At 50.6% G+C, this 16442-nt stretch overlaps 2 protein-coding genes across 2 annotated transcripts; both read left to right on the forward strand.

Annotated features, from left to right (window-relative positions):
* Positions 1–564: 564 nt before the first annotated feature.
* Positions 565–2435, forward strand: I303_107718 (uncharacterized protein; the record flags this gene model as incomplete). The annotated part of the gene is made up of 5 exons (XM_018410987.1): positions 565–1488; positions 1572–1728; positions 1801–1909; positions 2008–2339; positions 2410–2435. The coding sequence occupies 5 exons, from the start codon at positions 565–567 to the stop codon at positions 2433–2435; spliced, it is 1548 nt and encodes a 515-aa protein (XP_018259655.1).
* A 1159-nt stretch (positions 2436–3594) lies between these two features.
* I303_107719 (uncharacterized protein) lies at positions 3595–16385 on the forward strand (the record flags this gene model as incomplete). The annotated part of the gene is made up of 25 exons (XM_065969649.1): positions 3595–4024; positions 4111–5327; positions 5397–5565; positions 5623–5732; positions 5786–5837; positions 5894–8567; positions 8630–9011; positions 9073–10442; positions 10497–10581; positions 10637–10702; positions 10762–11130; positions 11203–11713; positions 11797–12632; positions 12690–13567; positions 13623–14854; positions 14916–14945; positions 15006–15121; positions 15189–15369; positions 15429–15456; positions 15516–15656; positions 15717–15744; positions 15798–15907; positions 15965–16043; positions 16112–16297; positions 16362–16385. The coding sequence occupies 25 exons, from the start codon at positions 3595–3597 to the stop codon at positions 16383–16385; spliced, it is 11304 nt and encodes a 3767-aa protein (XP_065825721.1).
* Between the last annotated feature and the right edge of the window lie 57 nt (positions 16386–16442).

A 16442-nucleotide genomic window follows, 5' to 3' on the forward strand; every position in this document is an offset into this window, starting at 1 on the left:
GAATTGATGAAGAGAAAGGAAGTCAATCGCGATCGTGTTGGTAGTACGGTAGTACATCATGCCATTGTTGCCATAGCACACTGCATCATAGCATACTCGTGACGAGTGAACGTGCCGGTTATGTCATGATCCGAACCAAACAAGCTCCGACCGAAGCGATGCAGGCGTTGAAAATATGCCACGTCAGTCTTGGCTGTCCACGGCCACGTGCCGATTGTTGCTTTATTTGCAAGTTAAGCGGCAAGGTGAAGCTGAGATTTTTGCGATATGATTACACGATTATGCTGACGGTCTTGAGTGTATAAGATATATATCAATACAGGAATCAACAGCGCCTCGCCGTCCAGAAACATCTACACGGCTTTAGGAACATCTACACGGCTTCACCGTCTCGTATCAGTACAGTCGAAGAGTCAAGAATTGGTCAGGAGTAACGCCAAACTACACGAATAATCGAATCTCATCACTGGGAAGCTGAGGTTTCACAATGGTTGTAAGTCCAGCTTGAACTGGTGTGCAAGCGTCACAACAAGCTGACAATACCTATCTCCACAGAAAATAAAGATGATCTCACGATCACTTGATGATCATCTCCCTTCCTCCTCAACAGCTCCTCATCCCTTACAACGCAATCTCGCACCTCATTTACACCCCTTCCAGAAACCCCGAGAGTACGCTCGCGCAATGACAGCGGTCAAGATCGATCGGATGTTCGCCAAGCCATTCGTGGACGCATTAGGGGGACACCAAGACGGTGTCTACTGTCTCGGTAAAGACTCTAGGAGAGTAGGCATCGTTGCTGGTGGAGGCGGTGATGGGGAAGTTATCGTTCATTCTTTAACCCTTCGACGGCCTTTGTTAAAGATACCCCACGCACATAAGGGGTTGGTCGGTGGAATATGCTGGAGCAGCGAACAACACGACGGCCGAAGATCTATGATCACTGCTGGGAAATTAGATGGGAATATCAAATTATGGAGATCGTCCGCTTTCACCCCAGGTCAGAAATCTTCATTCCGCGGCTCAGAGTTCGCTAGCGGTTCGGGAAATCAAGAAATACTGGATTCGACTGGCGCCATAGGTGAAAATGGCCTGAATTTTGATGAAGATGACGCAGGAGAGTATGACGATGGGGAGGGCGAGGACGGAGAAGAAGGTGGAGGTCTGAATATAGATAGTAAAGCGCGGGATGAGTTGGGGGAAAAGCTGGAACCTAAGATGGTATGGACGAATAAGAATGGGTTTAATGGGATAGATCATCATAGGACAGATGGGGTCTTTGCGACGGCAAGTAACACGGTGCAGATATGGGATGAGACGAGATCGGCACCGTTGAGTAATCTGCAATTTGGAAGTTCGATGGAGACCGTCAATAAGGTTAGATTTAATCAGAGTGAGACGAGCGTGTTGGCGAGTGTGGGCAACGATAGAACGATGTGTCTGTATGATATAAGGACGGGTAAAGCGGAAAGGAGGATTGTCATGCAGGTGAGCCATAGATGTCTTTCCTTTCCTTTACTCTTCTCTTCAAATTTCGATTTTTGACGAAATTGACCATGCGTAATGGGCAGTTCGTGTCGAATGCTATATCGTGGTGCCCAACCCTACCGACGACGATGCTCCTGGCAAGCGAAGATCACAACCTGTATACATTCGATATAAGGAACCTCAACTCGCCTAGTCAGATATATAAGGGTCATGTAGGTGGTGTGATGGGATGTGATTGGAGTGAGTTGCTTCGTCTGAATGTCCTTCCACTGTCCTTGAATGACTTGACTGATCAACGGTTTCAATCCCCAGGTCCTACGGGAGAAGAGTTCGTCTCCGGATCATACGACCGTACTGTCAGGTTATGGAATCGTGAGACCGGTAAATCAAGGGATGTATACCACACAAAGCGAATGCAGAGGTGAGGAGTGGTCTTATTATCCATTTCTGAACCATCATTCTCTGTACGAGCGTTTGCTGACTGTTGTTCTTGGGAATCTGCACTTGTTGTTCTTGCAGAGTATTCGACGTGACATATACACCAACAGCAGATTTCGTACTATCAGCATCAGACGACGGGAACGTCCGAATATGGAAATCCAATGCATCTCAGAAACTTGGTCCAGTATCGACGAAGGAAAGACAGGCGATTGAGCATAGACAAAAACTTATCGAGCGATACTCTACAGAGAAGGGCGTCAAGTCGATCAAAGATAGGAGACATGTTCCGCAGAGTATACATAATGCTACGAAGTTGAAGAGGGATATGATTGAGAGTAGGAAGGTCAAAGAGGATAGAAGGAGGGACCACTCGAGAGCTGGAAGGGAGAAACCGAAAGCTGAGCGAAAGAGTGGGTTTTTCTTTTCCTCGATAGACTTTCCGCAGGAGATTCAGCTAATCATTCGTTTGATTTTTTGCAGAGGCTGTTATTGTGGAGCAGAAATAGATGCATGCGATGCATCGGGAGCTTTGCTTTGCGCTGTGTTCGTGGTTACAATTATACCTTTTATCGAAGCTCTATGCACATATGTTGTACTTCTGCATCTCCACCCCAATGCCTCAACGGAGAGTGACCACGTGTTGAGATTAAGCGCCGCCGGATGATTAGGATCATTTTCAAACGCGACGATGAAACATGCAAAAGACCGTTCAATGCTATCTCTTCTACATCCTCTCTTACTGTAGATATACAGTGACAGCCTCTGCATGGTCACAATTCTGCAAACCTGCAATAAGCATAGCATCCTATCGAACGACCGAAACAGATGACAATGGGAGACACGCTGATTAGAGAACGCGTGGAACACGTCGATCAGATATAAGACGAGATGAGGCTGTATGAAACCCTCAAGGAGTTGTCTGTGTGCAAGGACGAGAATACACAACACAGCATGTACCGATAAATGACCGAGCTAACGATGGAGAAGGACACTATCGATCAATGGCACGTGTCATCGGTATACGAACGAGCAGCAACGTGCGACGCGCCTCCTTTGAGCTCTGAAGGAGGACCATGCGATCTTGACTTCGCCCTCACCATCACCATCAACGACGCGAACCGATTCAACAGCATCCTCAATTCGCTCAACTGTCTTGACATGATTCAAGATGCCTGCTGAACATGAGCTGGACCATGAAGAGATCCAATCGCACATTGCAGGCACATTCTATTACATGGGAATAGGTTCATACATGAGCAACTTTAGATCGACCCTCGACGCCTTGTCAACCTTGCACGAGTTGTCGGGTTGAACGATGTTCTACATGGTCCAAGAGGTACTAGACACGCTTAAAATAATCATCAAAGGACCTAACACATGTCTGTGTGTCTATCTGGGTGTCTGTGTGTATATAGTTACCACTTGTTTACTTCTTTCCTCGACCCTGTCAAGGATGTAAACAACAAAGAGTATCAATGCTCACCCCACGAAAAGTAGTCAACGACTGTGGGCGACCATGATCAAGTCAATTCATCGTCTCTCTTTCCTTCTATCATCTCATTGCCTCACACTGATACTCACGATACTAACATTCTATAGGTCTGAATCAATTTGAACGCATAGTAATCTACCAAAGAGGGCATAGGTGGTAGTCTCCAACCCAATATGCCCTCTCCGCCTTTATCCCCTACTCCCAGGCGATGGCGCTCATCGCCAGATCAACCTCATCCAGACTTCGCCGCCCTCTTATCCTCCTTCGAACAACCTACCCCATCTTCGCCCAATTCTCCAAAACCGAAATCAGAGAACGAGTCATTGCCTGAATGGGCTACTCCCAGGGGTATCTTAAGCGAAGAAGAAGACCAGAAAGACGAAGATGAAGTGGAATTCCTCACTGCTACAGCTTCAACATCTGGCCCAAATCCCGAAATAAGGACTACTTCTCCCTCACCTCAACGTCCTGCTGCTACGTCCAGAGCAGCAGAATTGGGCTTAGATTCTCCCCTTCTCCCCCCGAACAGAGGTCGACTTTTCGGTGAAGATTATTCGAAGACGGTTAATCAGCTTGGATCTCGAGGTATCTTCGCTAACGAGCGTAAGTCTTTCCTTCCCTTCGCATTGTCCCTATAGTGGTTGAGGCTTCTGCCCAAATGGCTGATTCGATGAATATACGTAAATCAGCCCGACTCAATGCACCCGCCGAATTCCCATTCCCGATCACGACCCAGACAACAGGTCAATCGACAGCAACTATCGATGCAGCATACGATGGAGTACTTTCCCAGCTTGACGCTTTGGCCAACCCGTCCACAAGTAGACTTCCACCTGCTTCAGGAAGTTCATCCAACCCATATCTTCCTCCATCGAATTTCCAGCCTATGCCGATCAGACAACCCTTAGTCGGATTGGGTATCAATATGAATTCTTCCAGTTCACTCTCTCAGCCTACTTCGCCTGGTCTGGGTAATTTCACCTTGTCGAGATTATCTACAGTCACAGAAAGGACTGAGAAATCTTCTTCGCCTACAAGTGAACGTTCCAATACCCACTCGCATACTCTCTCACCCACCTTCCCTGGCGCCTACAAAGAAGGACCATCCAAAACCCATTCGGCCTCAGCCTCAACGATAGCAGGTAAATACCCTTTACCGCCAAGTCCGAGCAAAGTACCTTCATCTCCCATCAAAGGCCCCAGATCTGCCTTCTCCACTGCGCCGACTGGCACTGTGGGTACAAGTGCGAGTGGTACGCCTCAAGGGACACCTCAGAAAGCTTCTGACTTGATCAAGATGTTCGAGTCGAAAGGCGATTCTCCGAACGTGCCACCACAACCGAAATTCCTCCCCTCTTCACCGACAAAACCCATTGCTTCTAAACCCACTTCGACTTCGACTTCGACCAAGGTATCCGGTTTACCTTCTTCAGGTAACACACATCCTGATACCACCTTCAACACTCCATCTGCACCTCCATCGTCATACCGCACACCGTTGACAAGCACATTCGAGATCGATGCGCCAACCCCACCGCCAAAATCGCCTTCGCCATTATCGCAAGTCAGGGGCATGATCGCTTCGTGGCGTGCCAGGTCAGGATCCCCTTCGCAACGAGTTGTCGGACCAGTCAGCGGCGGACCAGGACTTTTCAGAAGTGGGACAGGCGATAAAGGGTGGAATGTCTCGATCAGGAGGAGAAGAAGGAACGAAAAAGAGCTAGCTGAACAAGCTGACGAGGCAACAGAGGAAGAGAAGAAAGCCCCATCACAGCATTCAGAAGAGGACAAGAAGTCGGAGAAGAGTAGTATACACGATGAAAAGGCCGGGGAAGAACCTCGTTCTAGATCCGGTAGTTTGAGAAGCGATAAGAAGTCTTCAGAGCCGAAGCAACTGACAGGAGACGTGAGTGTCCACCCAATCTACGTACAACTTGCGCTACCGATCGTGTGCTGATCATCCTATTTGTAACAGCCCATCCGAACGGGAGCGCTTTACTTCCTCAATGTACATGATGAAGATGACAAGCCGAATTTCAAATGGGTCCGAGCGGATGGTCGATTATACCCAGAAGGGTTGGAATTGACCTGGATCAGCGGGAAAGGCAAAGCGACTGTGACACTAGATCTGGAATTTTGCGATGGTCAGTCTCATCCCACACTTCCGGATATTCAGTAGCTAATGCTTTTTGACCATACAGAGGTCGCGTCTACTTATAGTCCCAATAACCCGATGGCTGGAGACGATATTGGAGCTGCTGCTGCTAGAAGACAAGGTCAATTGGCTGACAGCCTTTACCCGTTCAAACTTGTAAGCCAGACTTCTGCTGCTCTGATGGTGGAGCGGCTAACACATGTTGACAGGTCTACGATGATGGTGTCGAGCGACTTGCCTGTGACAGTGCTAGAGATCGAGGTACGCTCATGTCCGAATCTCCAGCCTAATCTCAGCTGATCCCTCGGCGTTCTTAGTCCGATGGGTCAATGCTATATGGACCGTACTCAAACGGACTCGGGCGGCACCTTCAGCCTCTCTTCGTGCCAATAGATCTTCCTCCGATCATGGTTCTGAAGCTGGTGGTTCAGCTTCTACCCACTTCACCCCTGCTGAAGTCATTCAACCTCTTCCTTCCTCCCCGTTACCAAGTAGTACGGGTTCTCATCCTCTGTACACCACCGACGATGCGGTAATCGAGACTTCCGGTGGATTCCATGCTCCGATTGTCCAACGAGACAGTCGAAAACTTGCGGCGGGTGGATTAGAGCGTATCAGAAGTCTTAGGAGGGTAGCTAGCGAGGCCGACCTCAAAGAAGTGTCTGCTCCGCCTCTCCCCGGGAAAGATGTCCCACTCTCACCTCGAACTACTGGAATGTTGGACGTGCCATTGACTGCTCAAAATGCAGAAAGACCGAGATCGAGAGACTTCACCTTCGCACATGGCATCAAACCACCTACACTCAAGTCAGAAGGCTCACCCTCAGAGATTTTCCAAACTCCCGGTACAGGCTTTCAATCCCTCGGAGGTACTACTTCGAGATACGACACTGCGACGCCCGGCACAATCACCCAAGGTCTGTCCAGTCCATCTAGATTTACCAATGCCAGGTCGGAGATTGCCCCAACTCCTACTTCAACTCAGTTCCCACCATCAGTCTATACTATGGGAAGGTCTGGATTGCAATCAGCTTCATCGCCACGCACCGCTCAATCGGGACAGATCGCCACTGCTAGCGGGTATCAGTCTGCGCTAGAGCCTAGCTCTGGTCAATCGATGTATACCGCTCAAACCCCTGCTGGTACCATACAGGCTGGGTCCGAAAGAGCATGGACAGCTCAACCCGGATCATCCGCTCCCGCTGCTTCAAGCCGAGGAGCTCCATCTTCCCCTTCGATGTATACCGCTCAGCCTGGATCAGCCACTATTGCTGGTTCGACTAGAGACCTTCCGTCTTCTCCGTCGTTATATACCGCACAACCGGGCAGCTTCACTCCGACGGCTAATACAGCGCAACAGGGCTTCTCGACTCCTGCTGCTAGTGCACGAGATATGCCGACTACCGACTCGATGTATACACCTCAAAGATCGAGTCAAGTGCCTATGAGCACTGCTCAACAATGGTCTGCTACTTCCCCATACACAGCCAAAGAGCCTACATCCGAGCAAGTCACAGCAGAGATCTTCTCGCCTACCGCTTCGAGCTATACTGCGAGACCGGGTACGCAAGCTCAGACGCCAGCAGCGACCGTTCGAGGAATGTCCACGCCGTCCAGTCATACAGCGATGCAAGGAGAAAGTGCTTCGCCTCCTATGGGCACTGCTCCGCCTTTCTCATCGGACTCTGATCGAACAGCCGTCATGCCGCCTGCTACTTCGACTGCCATGGGTACAGCTCAGCCTTTCTCCGTAACATCCGACTGGACAGCTAGACATCCGTCGACAGCATCTACGCCGATGGGAACCGCGAACCAATTCAGCGGTACCTTCTCTGGTAATACAGCCCCTACTCCAGCTGGTACAGCTCAACCTTGGACGTCTTCAGCATCGGTACACACCCCTCGAGGACCGTCGCCATCAGCTGCAATCCCTTTCACTCCGACAGGCGTACCTCAAGTAGCAGTCACCGGTGCTTCACCTAGTGGACCCTCGTCTGAGACGGCTCATTCGCCTTACGGCTATCATGGGACTCCAAGCCTCTCGGCGGCGTCTGAACGAAATGGATCTTCTTCAACTGGCTCTACGAGTCAGAGAAACCCGGCTTTGATGGTTCCCGGCTCACCTGGATCACCTTCCAATACTCCTGTTCCGAGTGATAGAGCTTCGTCTAGGATGTCAAGAAACTCCGGAGCATCAACGTATCAGACTGCACCTCCTCCCGTGCCATCACGAGATTCCCACTACTCCTCTACATCGCCCAGCAAGGCAAGCTCAAAGGCATCCTCACCTATACCCAGCCCAACAAGGTATTCATTGCATGACGCTCCCGTCCCATCCTTTGCTGAATCAGTCAAGACACCCTCAGCGTATCCCACAGCTACTCAAGGGGATAGCTACTTTACTGCTCAGCATCCAACGGCGCCCACGGACTACGGGACCGCTCAACTGGGTGACGATCTATCTTCTTACCATGAACGACCACCTACTACCAGATATGCAACGGCGACTACGGATCTCAGAACAGGTTCAGCGGGTACAGCGCCTACCTCGCCAAGTAGATCACCGAGATCATCAGAATACGATACCGCTCCACCTCCACCGATCTTCAGAACAGCTTCTTCTGAGGCAGGGCAATCCTCCACAGATAGATTGACCGATGGTCTGACCTCAAGAAGAGGAAGTAGAGCTTGGACTCAAGTTTCTCATCCTGATTCCGATGATGAGTTACTTGTAGATCTTGAAAGAAGGTCATCTAACAGCAGTTCAGTGTCGAGAAGAACGAAATCAAAGTATGCCATCACCAATTACAGTACCGTTCAAACACCTTCTCGAACGATGCATACTGCTCAAACCTTCGACAGATCTGCTCGGACCCCGCTTGGTACGGCAAGGGAGAACACTATGTATACCGGGGCAAGGGACAGTGCTTACACGACTGCGACTGGATGGCAAACTCTGCCTAGTAATTACGCTACTGCTCCGCCTGCTCAGTGAGTTTGTGCTGACATAGTTAACCCTTTTCGTTGAAGCTGATCGCTTTCCGCTTTGCCAGATCATGGTATACCGCTAGAACTTCTCAAACTGCTCCGACGATCAGAGGCGAAGTTCCTCCGCCGCTGCCATCGACACATCCCGCTGAGACGGTGGTCGAGCAGCAAAGTGTGTCAACGGCTTCCACTATACCTAGTCGAAGAATCCCTAGAGTACCACCACCGCCAATTGCTCTACCTGTTATGCAACGTGACTCATCACCCCAGCCCACTGCTGCTCCATCACCTGCGCAACCTGCCCCTGAAGTCCGATACCTACCTCCGCCTTCGCCCTCTTTCCCATCTTCTGTTCCTGGTTCATCAGACTCATCCACTACGGCGGTGTCGAGTACCGAGGCTACCACTCGGGATGTGGCTACAGGCACTGATGTCAACAGGCTGCTGGTATGTATATCTACCAATTTTATCTCAAACACAAGGCTTAGCTGACATACCTTTACTATAGAACTACCTGCAAGGTCAAGACCAAGCAAGACAGGGCCAGACCACTCGGGTCGGTAATCAGCTTGATCGGATCGAGCGAAGGGTTAATCAAATCGCGGAGAATCAATCTGCTTTGGCTGAACGAGATGGACCACCTCCCGTTCCAGCTAAAGACGACGATGAATCGCCCCCTCCTTCGCCGTCTTCCGCAACCTCGTCCACCTCCACTGCTCGGCCTGTTACTCCTCCACCTCTTATCATACCAGAGGTGATCAATCAACAGTTTGATGATTTGCGAAATTTGCTCGGTACGCTCATCGGACGACAGGAAGATCTGCTTGGACGGCAAGACGAGATGGCTCAAGAGATGAATCGAAGAAGAAGCTACGATGTCGAGCTACCTGACAGAGGACCTGGTATGGCTCGACTCGAGGATCTGCTCAAACGGGTGCTGCAACGGGTAGGAGACAGCGAATTTGCGGACGACTTCGAGCCCAGTCCGAAGAAGAAAGGCTTGTATCCGATACCTCCAATGGCTACTCCAAAATCAGAAGGCACGAGAGATGGCTCAATGTACGAAGGAGGAGATAGCATCTATGGTAGCGAATTCGGAGCCAGAGGCAGAGGTGCTCCTGCTAACTCGATTGCATCGAGCTTTGATAGGCGAAGAAGAAGGCCGATCAGCGAAATCTCCTCTTCTTTGATTGATGGCGAAATCCCTGAGCCTGAATTTGATGAAGAATTCGCCTTGTCTGGACTACCACCCGATACACCTCCTGAAGAATTTATCTCTCGTCAACCTCAATTCCCTCGTCATCTTGTTGGTCAGCAGAGGCCCAGAGCGGCACCTACACCGCAACAACAATATATTCCACCTCAGCCTGTTCCTCCACCTGAGCCTATCCAAGAGTATCCGGAAGAGGAGGAATATTACGATGAGCGACCGGAGCAAGAACCTTCACCCCAGCCTGAACCTGTATATGAACCTTCGCCTGAACCTGCTTATCAACCTCAACCAATCCCTGAACAACCTGCAACTGAATATGAACCGACTCCTCCACCTGTCCAACAACGAGAAATGACACCGGATCAACCACCTATACCTTTCCGATCTCATGATGATTACCAAGATGATAATGGCCAATACCAAGATGATGCTTTACAACGGGGACCTTATCAACCTGGACCACCACCTCAACCTGTCGATCTGCCTACACCTGTCAACTCTCCTCGGAACATGCCTCCTTACTCTGGTCAACAAACTGGTATGAGACCTGGCTTTGCACCTGCTGGCATGCCTGCTCCTCCTATACCTGGACCGGCCATGACGGACATGCCTAGACCGTCCCTGCCTCGAATTGCTGGTGTTCGTGATCCTATATCTACTACTTAGTGAGGCCGTCTGTCTTGATCCGAAGATGCACTCTCACTAATCTCGATGTTTAGCTATCGACGTGGTTTCCCGCCTGGTCCAATGGGTCCGATGGGACCTATGGGTATGTTCCCTGGTCCAATGGGTATTCCTGGTCCGGTAAGTTTGCGTGCAAGCGAAAGCATAAGCAGAAGGACGCTAAGTGTGTTCTTAGGGTATGGGTCCGTTTATGCCTGGTTTACGTCCTGGTATGCCCGGATTTGGTGGTCCAATCGGTCCTGTGAGCTTATTTACTTATCAGAGAACGAGACTAACAGCTAATTCCGCAATCGTGTTTAGAATGTCAACCCCTCACTTCGTCGAAATGGTTTCTTCCCTCCTGGTGTCAACTCTACAACAGGAGATTATGGTCTTCCCGCTGCTGCTCGATATGGAAACTCTGGCTTACCACCTAGTGGACCGACTGTCATGGGTCAACCCAGACCACCAACGGGCTCCGGAAATACCACTACTGCTGATACTGGACTTGGAAACACTACTACCGAATCGACTGTCACTACGCCTTCTGTCACGTCTATGGCTACGGAAGAGATTCTCACTCCTATTGCGCCTACGACAGGTCTTCAAGAGCCTTTACATATGCCGACTGGACCTATGGCTACAGCTGAATTGCCGCCTATACCTTTGTCTGCTTCTCACATCGGTACAGTGAGTTGTTTTATTGTCGGATTCGCTTATCCCAGGAGTATTGGGACAACTGCTGATGATCTGGATCAATAGGACGATAGCTTCAGACGTGCTTTGGGCAACAATCAAGCGTTGGCTGCTGCTCAAGGTGAACAACAAAACGAGATGTCAAGGTATCTACACGGAATGAGCGACCAGATTGCGGATGGTACATTGGCTACTCAGAATCAACTTGCCGAGATCTTAGGTGATATTGCGGTTTTGAGAGAACAGCTCAAGCCTAAACATGTTCACGCTCGTGTTCTGCCCGATGGAACTGTCATGCTGGATAATGGAGATATCGTTGACGGAATTCGAGGTGCCCCTGCACCAGTCCCGCCTGGTGCACCTCCGCCTCCTCCACCTCCAGCATCTGCTTCGCATGTTGAAGGACATATCTTACCTGATGGTACGGTCATGGTCGGTGGGAAGGTCGTCGATGGAATCAAGGGTGCACCCTCAGTTGCTGAACCTGGAACACCGATGATGGAATTGAATGAGAGGATTGAGGAAACGGTTAAAAATCAACAGCAGGATGCTAAATTAGCGGAACTTCAGGACAAGAGTAAGCTTTTGTCACTTTGCACTTGATATTAAACGGCAGGGTGCTATTTTGAATATATTGCTGATACGTTATATACTGAACAGTCGAGGAGCTCATGGCCAAGACTGCTGTTCCCCCACCTGTCTCTGCACCGCCACCAGCTGAACGAATCTATGAAGAGGAAGAGATCATCTCAGCCCGCGCTGATTCTGGAACTGATGCTAACGGATTGACACCCGGTCTCATCCCTACTACGATTGGCGATGCGACTCCACTTCCCACTCCGGCACCTGCTATGACATCGGCTGGTACACCTATCCCTGCTCTCACAAGCATCGGCACACCTGCTCCCACTATCGGCGTTGTACCTACGACTGTAGGTCCAAACACCGACATCAGACGAGAAAAACAGGTCATCAAGGAGCGAGAAGTCATTCGTGAAGGTCCGGTTGGCGGTCGACATAAGGAAGTCACGGTCGTCGATGAGATCGAGAAAGACATGGTCACTACTGTCCCGCCCGGTTCTCTTCCTGCTGGCTCAATGCCGCCTGGTTCTGTACCATTGGTTACTGCAACGTTACCGCCTGGCTCTGCTGCCCCGCCTGGATCTGTTGTTCCTCCGGGAACAGTTCTGGCTGAAGAAGAGAACGTAGCCGTCACTGCTGTCCCTACTGCTCCTGGATCAGGAGGCGCTGCTGCTTCCGGTACGTCCCATACTCCCCCTCCTACTGTTTCTCTTCCGATCGCGGTGCCAACTGCAGTTCCAACAGCTGCACCTCCCGGCACTGCTCCTCCGCCTTTGACGAGACTCAATCCAAGAACCGGCAAGCCGCTCACAATCCCTCCTGCTCTTTCGGCTCATTCGATATCTCCTATTCAAACTGATTATGATCCTAATCCACCTGCACCATCTCACTTGATACGTGAAGAACACGAAGAGGTGAGTTGACTTTCTTTTCGCTCTTACGTGTTTAAGCTGAATATATTGGTGCAATAGATCATCCAGCACCCCGCTAGCGGTGGTCCGCCTATTCATACGCATACTACGACTCGGACTTACACTCAAGCTCCTGCTGGAACCGCTCCAGCTGGTTCAGTTCCACCAGCTACCATAATGGGCGATCAACCTGTTACAGCTGTTCCGCCTACCGTTGGTCCATCTGCTTCTGTACATCCATCGGCCGGTAAAGCTGCAACAGTCGCTCCGCCGGCTGTGTCAGTCGTACCTTCCGCTTCCGGTGCACCCGACATGCCTGTCATCGCTTCTGGTGCCCATACTTCCGATCATCAGGCTACTGTACAGCAAGCACCACCTAATATCGCGACAGTGAAGAGCGCGCACGAAAGTGAGACTGTCGCGCCTGGTCCAGTACCCATTGACTCCAAGAACGCTTCGACGTCTCATACTGTCCATCCCGGAGTCACTGTTGCCGATCCCTCTGTTGTTGTTCCTCCTCCACCTGCTTCAGTCGCTCCGGCCCCGCCACCTCAAACAGCAAGCAATGTACCGTCCGGCGCGTCCAAGCCCGCGTGGGACGGGAATCATGCTAAATCACCCAAACCATCAAAAGCAGCCTCGCTGGCCAATGTGCCATCCGAGAAACCAGCTTCTGTGGCGAACGTGCCTTCTGGACCGCCCAGCGGAGCTCCTCCGCCCCCGGCCTCCGCTGCTAACGTGCCTGCTACACCTGCACCACCGTCCGTGGCTCCTGATGCCCCAGCTGGCAAACTACCACCTGCATCAGCTGCTGACGCCCCTGCCGCTCCTCCGCCTGCCTCAAGTGGAAAGGGAAGTGGCGTACATTGGGATCCCATGATACCCGCGAAAGAAGTGGCTACTACTCCTCCTAAGTCGCCTAAATCGCCCAAATCCAAGTGAGTACTCCTTGCACCTTTGTTCGCCGTCAGCTGAGTGTTTCATCCGTCGTAGGCCAGCATCAATCGTCGAGCCACCTCAAGCTACAGCTGCAAATATACCCTCAGGTCCACCAGCAGCGGAAATCCATAACGTACCATCCGCTCCTGAACCTACCGTACCGACTGAGCATGTCCCTACTGGTCACGAAGTCCCGATTGTCAGGCCCGGTTCCGCCGACACGAAGGTGCAAGAGACGCACAAATCTCCATCATCACTTGGTGGTATTCTGAAGAAACCAAAATCCAAGGAAAGTCTCAAGGAAACAACGACGACTCCCGCCGGTGTTCCTCTTGTACCTGCCGATACCAGGACTCATTCCGATCACACGACAGTCGGTAAACCGGTACCAACTCATGGAAGCGATAAAGGCACGAGGGTCGCTGATACAGCGCATGTGTCGCATCTGCCAACACTCGAGGAACTAGCTATGGAAGGAAGAGATTTGACAGTCCATCCTCCTGGAGACACTGTCCACGTCCCATCACACCCTGCGGCATCTTCCGGGTCCAACAAGCTCAGGAAGAAACCGCCTACTTTCGCTGAAGGATCCACCGCTGATCCTGCCAATATGGCCAATATACCTGTTCCTCCCTCAAGAGCTGGTACGCCTGCAGGCTCAATGAAGGGTGCTACCCCTGTACCAATGACCATGGAGGAAGTCGTGCTTCCTGACGGTCGAACAGCTTATATTCCAAGTAGACCAGCAAGTCAAGCTGCTGCGCCACTACCTGCTGACACCGGCATACCACCACCACTCGCAGATAGACCTTCGACAGGTAAGAAAGGTAAATCCACAGCGAGCGACGAAAAGGACAAGGAGAAAGTCACCTCATCTTCACCTCCTCAAAAAGATACTACTCATACTGGTATACCAGCGGAATCCGAAGTGGGTCGAGGTCATTGTAGTGTATGCTGTCCGAATGGACCAAGAGCAGTCGCCGGCGTCCCTATCGAGCCATGCGAGCATCAAGGTGGAATTCTCGGTCAAGCTGCTAAACAACATAGCGCTCCTACTGGTCCACGAACCAATAAATCGGCTTCTCAGAAATTATCAAAAACTCCACCTAATCAACCTGGTTCTTTGGGATTACCAGAAGCCGAGAATGTGGGAGGACCTGGACAAGAAGTAGATATGGGCGACGTCGTTGGGCCTCCACCTACAGGACCGAAACCTTCCAGCAAAGGCGGGAAGTCTCAGAAGAGTAATCCTGAGGAAGCTATGGAGGACGCACGAAAGCTTGCTGGTAAGTACATTCCTATTATAAACCCAGGCAATTAGAGCTGACGATCGAACCAATGTCTCAGCTAAACAAAAGGCTGCTGCTGAACAAGCTGGTAAGTGCAATTCGATGGAGTGTGCAAAGGGCGTTGAAGCTGATTGTATATCTGATATAGCGCTGGAAGCGGCTGAAAGGGATGCGAGATTGAAAGATAAGGAGGCGAAAGCCAAGATAGCGGAAGAGAGACATCGACAAAACGTCGAGGCTTTGGCGAATTTACAGAAGGCACTAGTAAGTTGGAACTTTTCCTTTCTACCACTTGTCAGCAGTGAGCAATATGATTGACAAGATTCCACAGGACCTCATCGCTGCGGATGGTAAAGCGACCAAGACCGTCAATGATGAGAAAGCCAAAGCTCAAGAGAAGCGACGAACGGACAAGACAGCTCGAGATAAGAAGATCACGGAAGCTTTAGACAAGATTGTTGCTGATCGAGAGGAGGAGAAGAAGAAGGCTGCTGCCAATGACAAGAAGCCTGGTTAGTAAATGATTAGATGCTGAATCGGGCAGTCTCGCTGATTCACGGATGAGTAACAGGTACTCAAGCTATTCTGGATGCCTTGAAGTGAGTCAGATATTTAGACTCGATGGAGCTGGAGGCTGATGAGCTATTCGTTTATACAGAAATAAGGGAGATGCAGAGAGTGCTTTCTTGAGAAAGCTTTCTACTGAGATCATGGAGCAGAACTCCAATCAACATACTCTCACTCAACAAGCTGTCAAAGCTGCTGCGAGAGAACAAGTCGGATTCAATTTGGCGGGATAGTAAGTTAAGCTCTCGCATTATGAATTTCGACAGAAAGATGCTAATACACCCGACAACAGCTTGGATGACTTCTCGAAAGCCCTTTCAGTGAGTTTGACTGCCCTCATACCCTTGTAGTTCCAGCTGACGCAGAGGTATAGGGTGAAGTTCGGGTCTTACTTAAGGAAGTGGGAGATCTGCGAGAATCAAGAAGAGCGTTGTACATGGAACTGGCTGAATTACTGCTGATAAAGGGAAGACAATCTGCCGGGTAAGCTATCGCCTTTCGACTCGATCCGGAATAGGTAGTAGCTGATATGTGTCATAGTGATTTGATGGCTGTATTACCTTACCCTGCGGCACCACCTAAGAATCCGGCCAATCAACCCAAGCCAGCTGAGAAGAAAGTAAGTCACTGATCTCGATTACTGTGATTCTTCGCTATAGATCATCATTCTCTGACATCGATATATAGGATGGTGGCGGTGGTAACCAGCAACAAGGGCAAGGTAAAGGAAAAGCCCCTGCCGGTGTACCCGCTTGGGCAACTTGGCACCCTATGATGCCGCCTGTTATGGGTCGACCGTTACCTCAACCTGGAGGTCCACCTCCTATGTCGATGAATATGAGCGCAGGAATGGTCCCTCCTCCTCCTATGGGCGTGAGTTGAGACGTTCACTGATGCGCGACCGACGAAAGCTGATGAATGACTGGTCATGAATTAGGGTAAACCACTACCTCAGGTATAGGATCTTCAAGTCTTGTGTATCATATCGGCTCTCCGTATGCCCATTTATACCCTTCTC

The sequence above is a fragment of the Kwoniella dejecticola genome, chromosome 10 (assembly GCF_000512565.2).
Source record: "Kwoniella dejecticola CBS 10117 chromosome 10, complete sequence".
NCBI classification, from domain to species: Eukaryota; Fungi; Basidiomycota; class Tremellomycetes; order Tremellales; family Cryptococcaceae; genus Kwoniella; species Kwoniella dejecticola.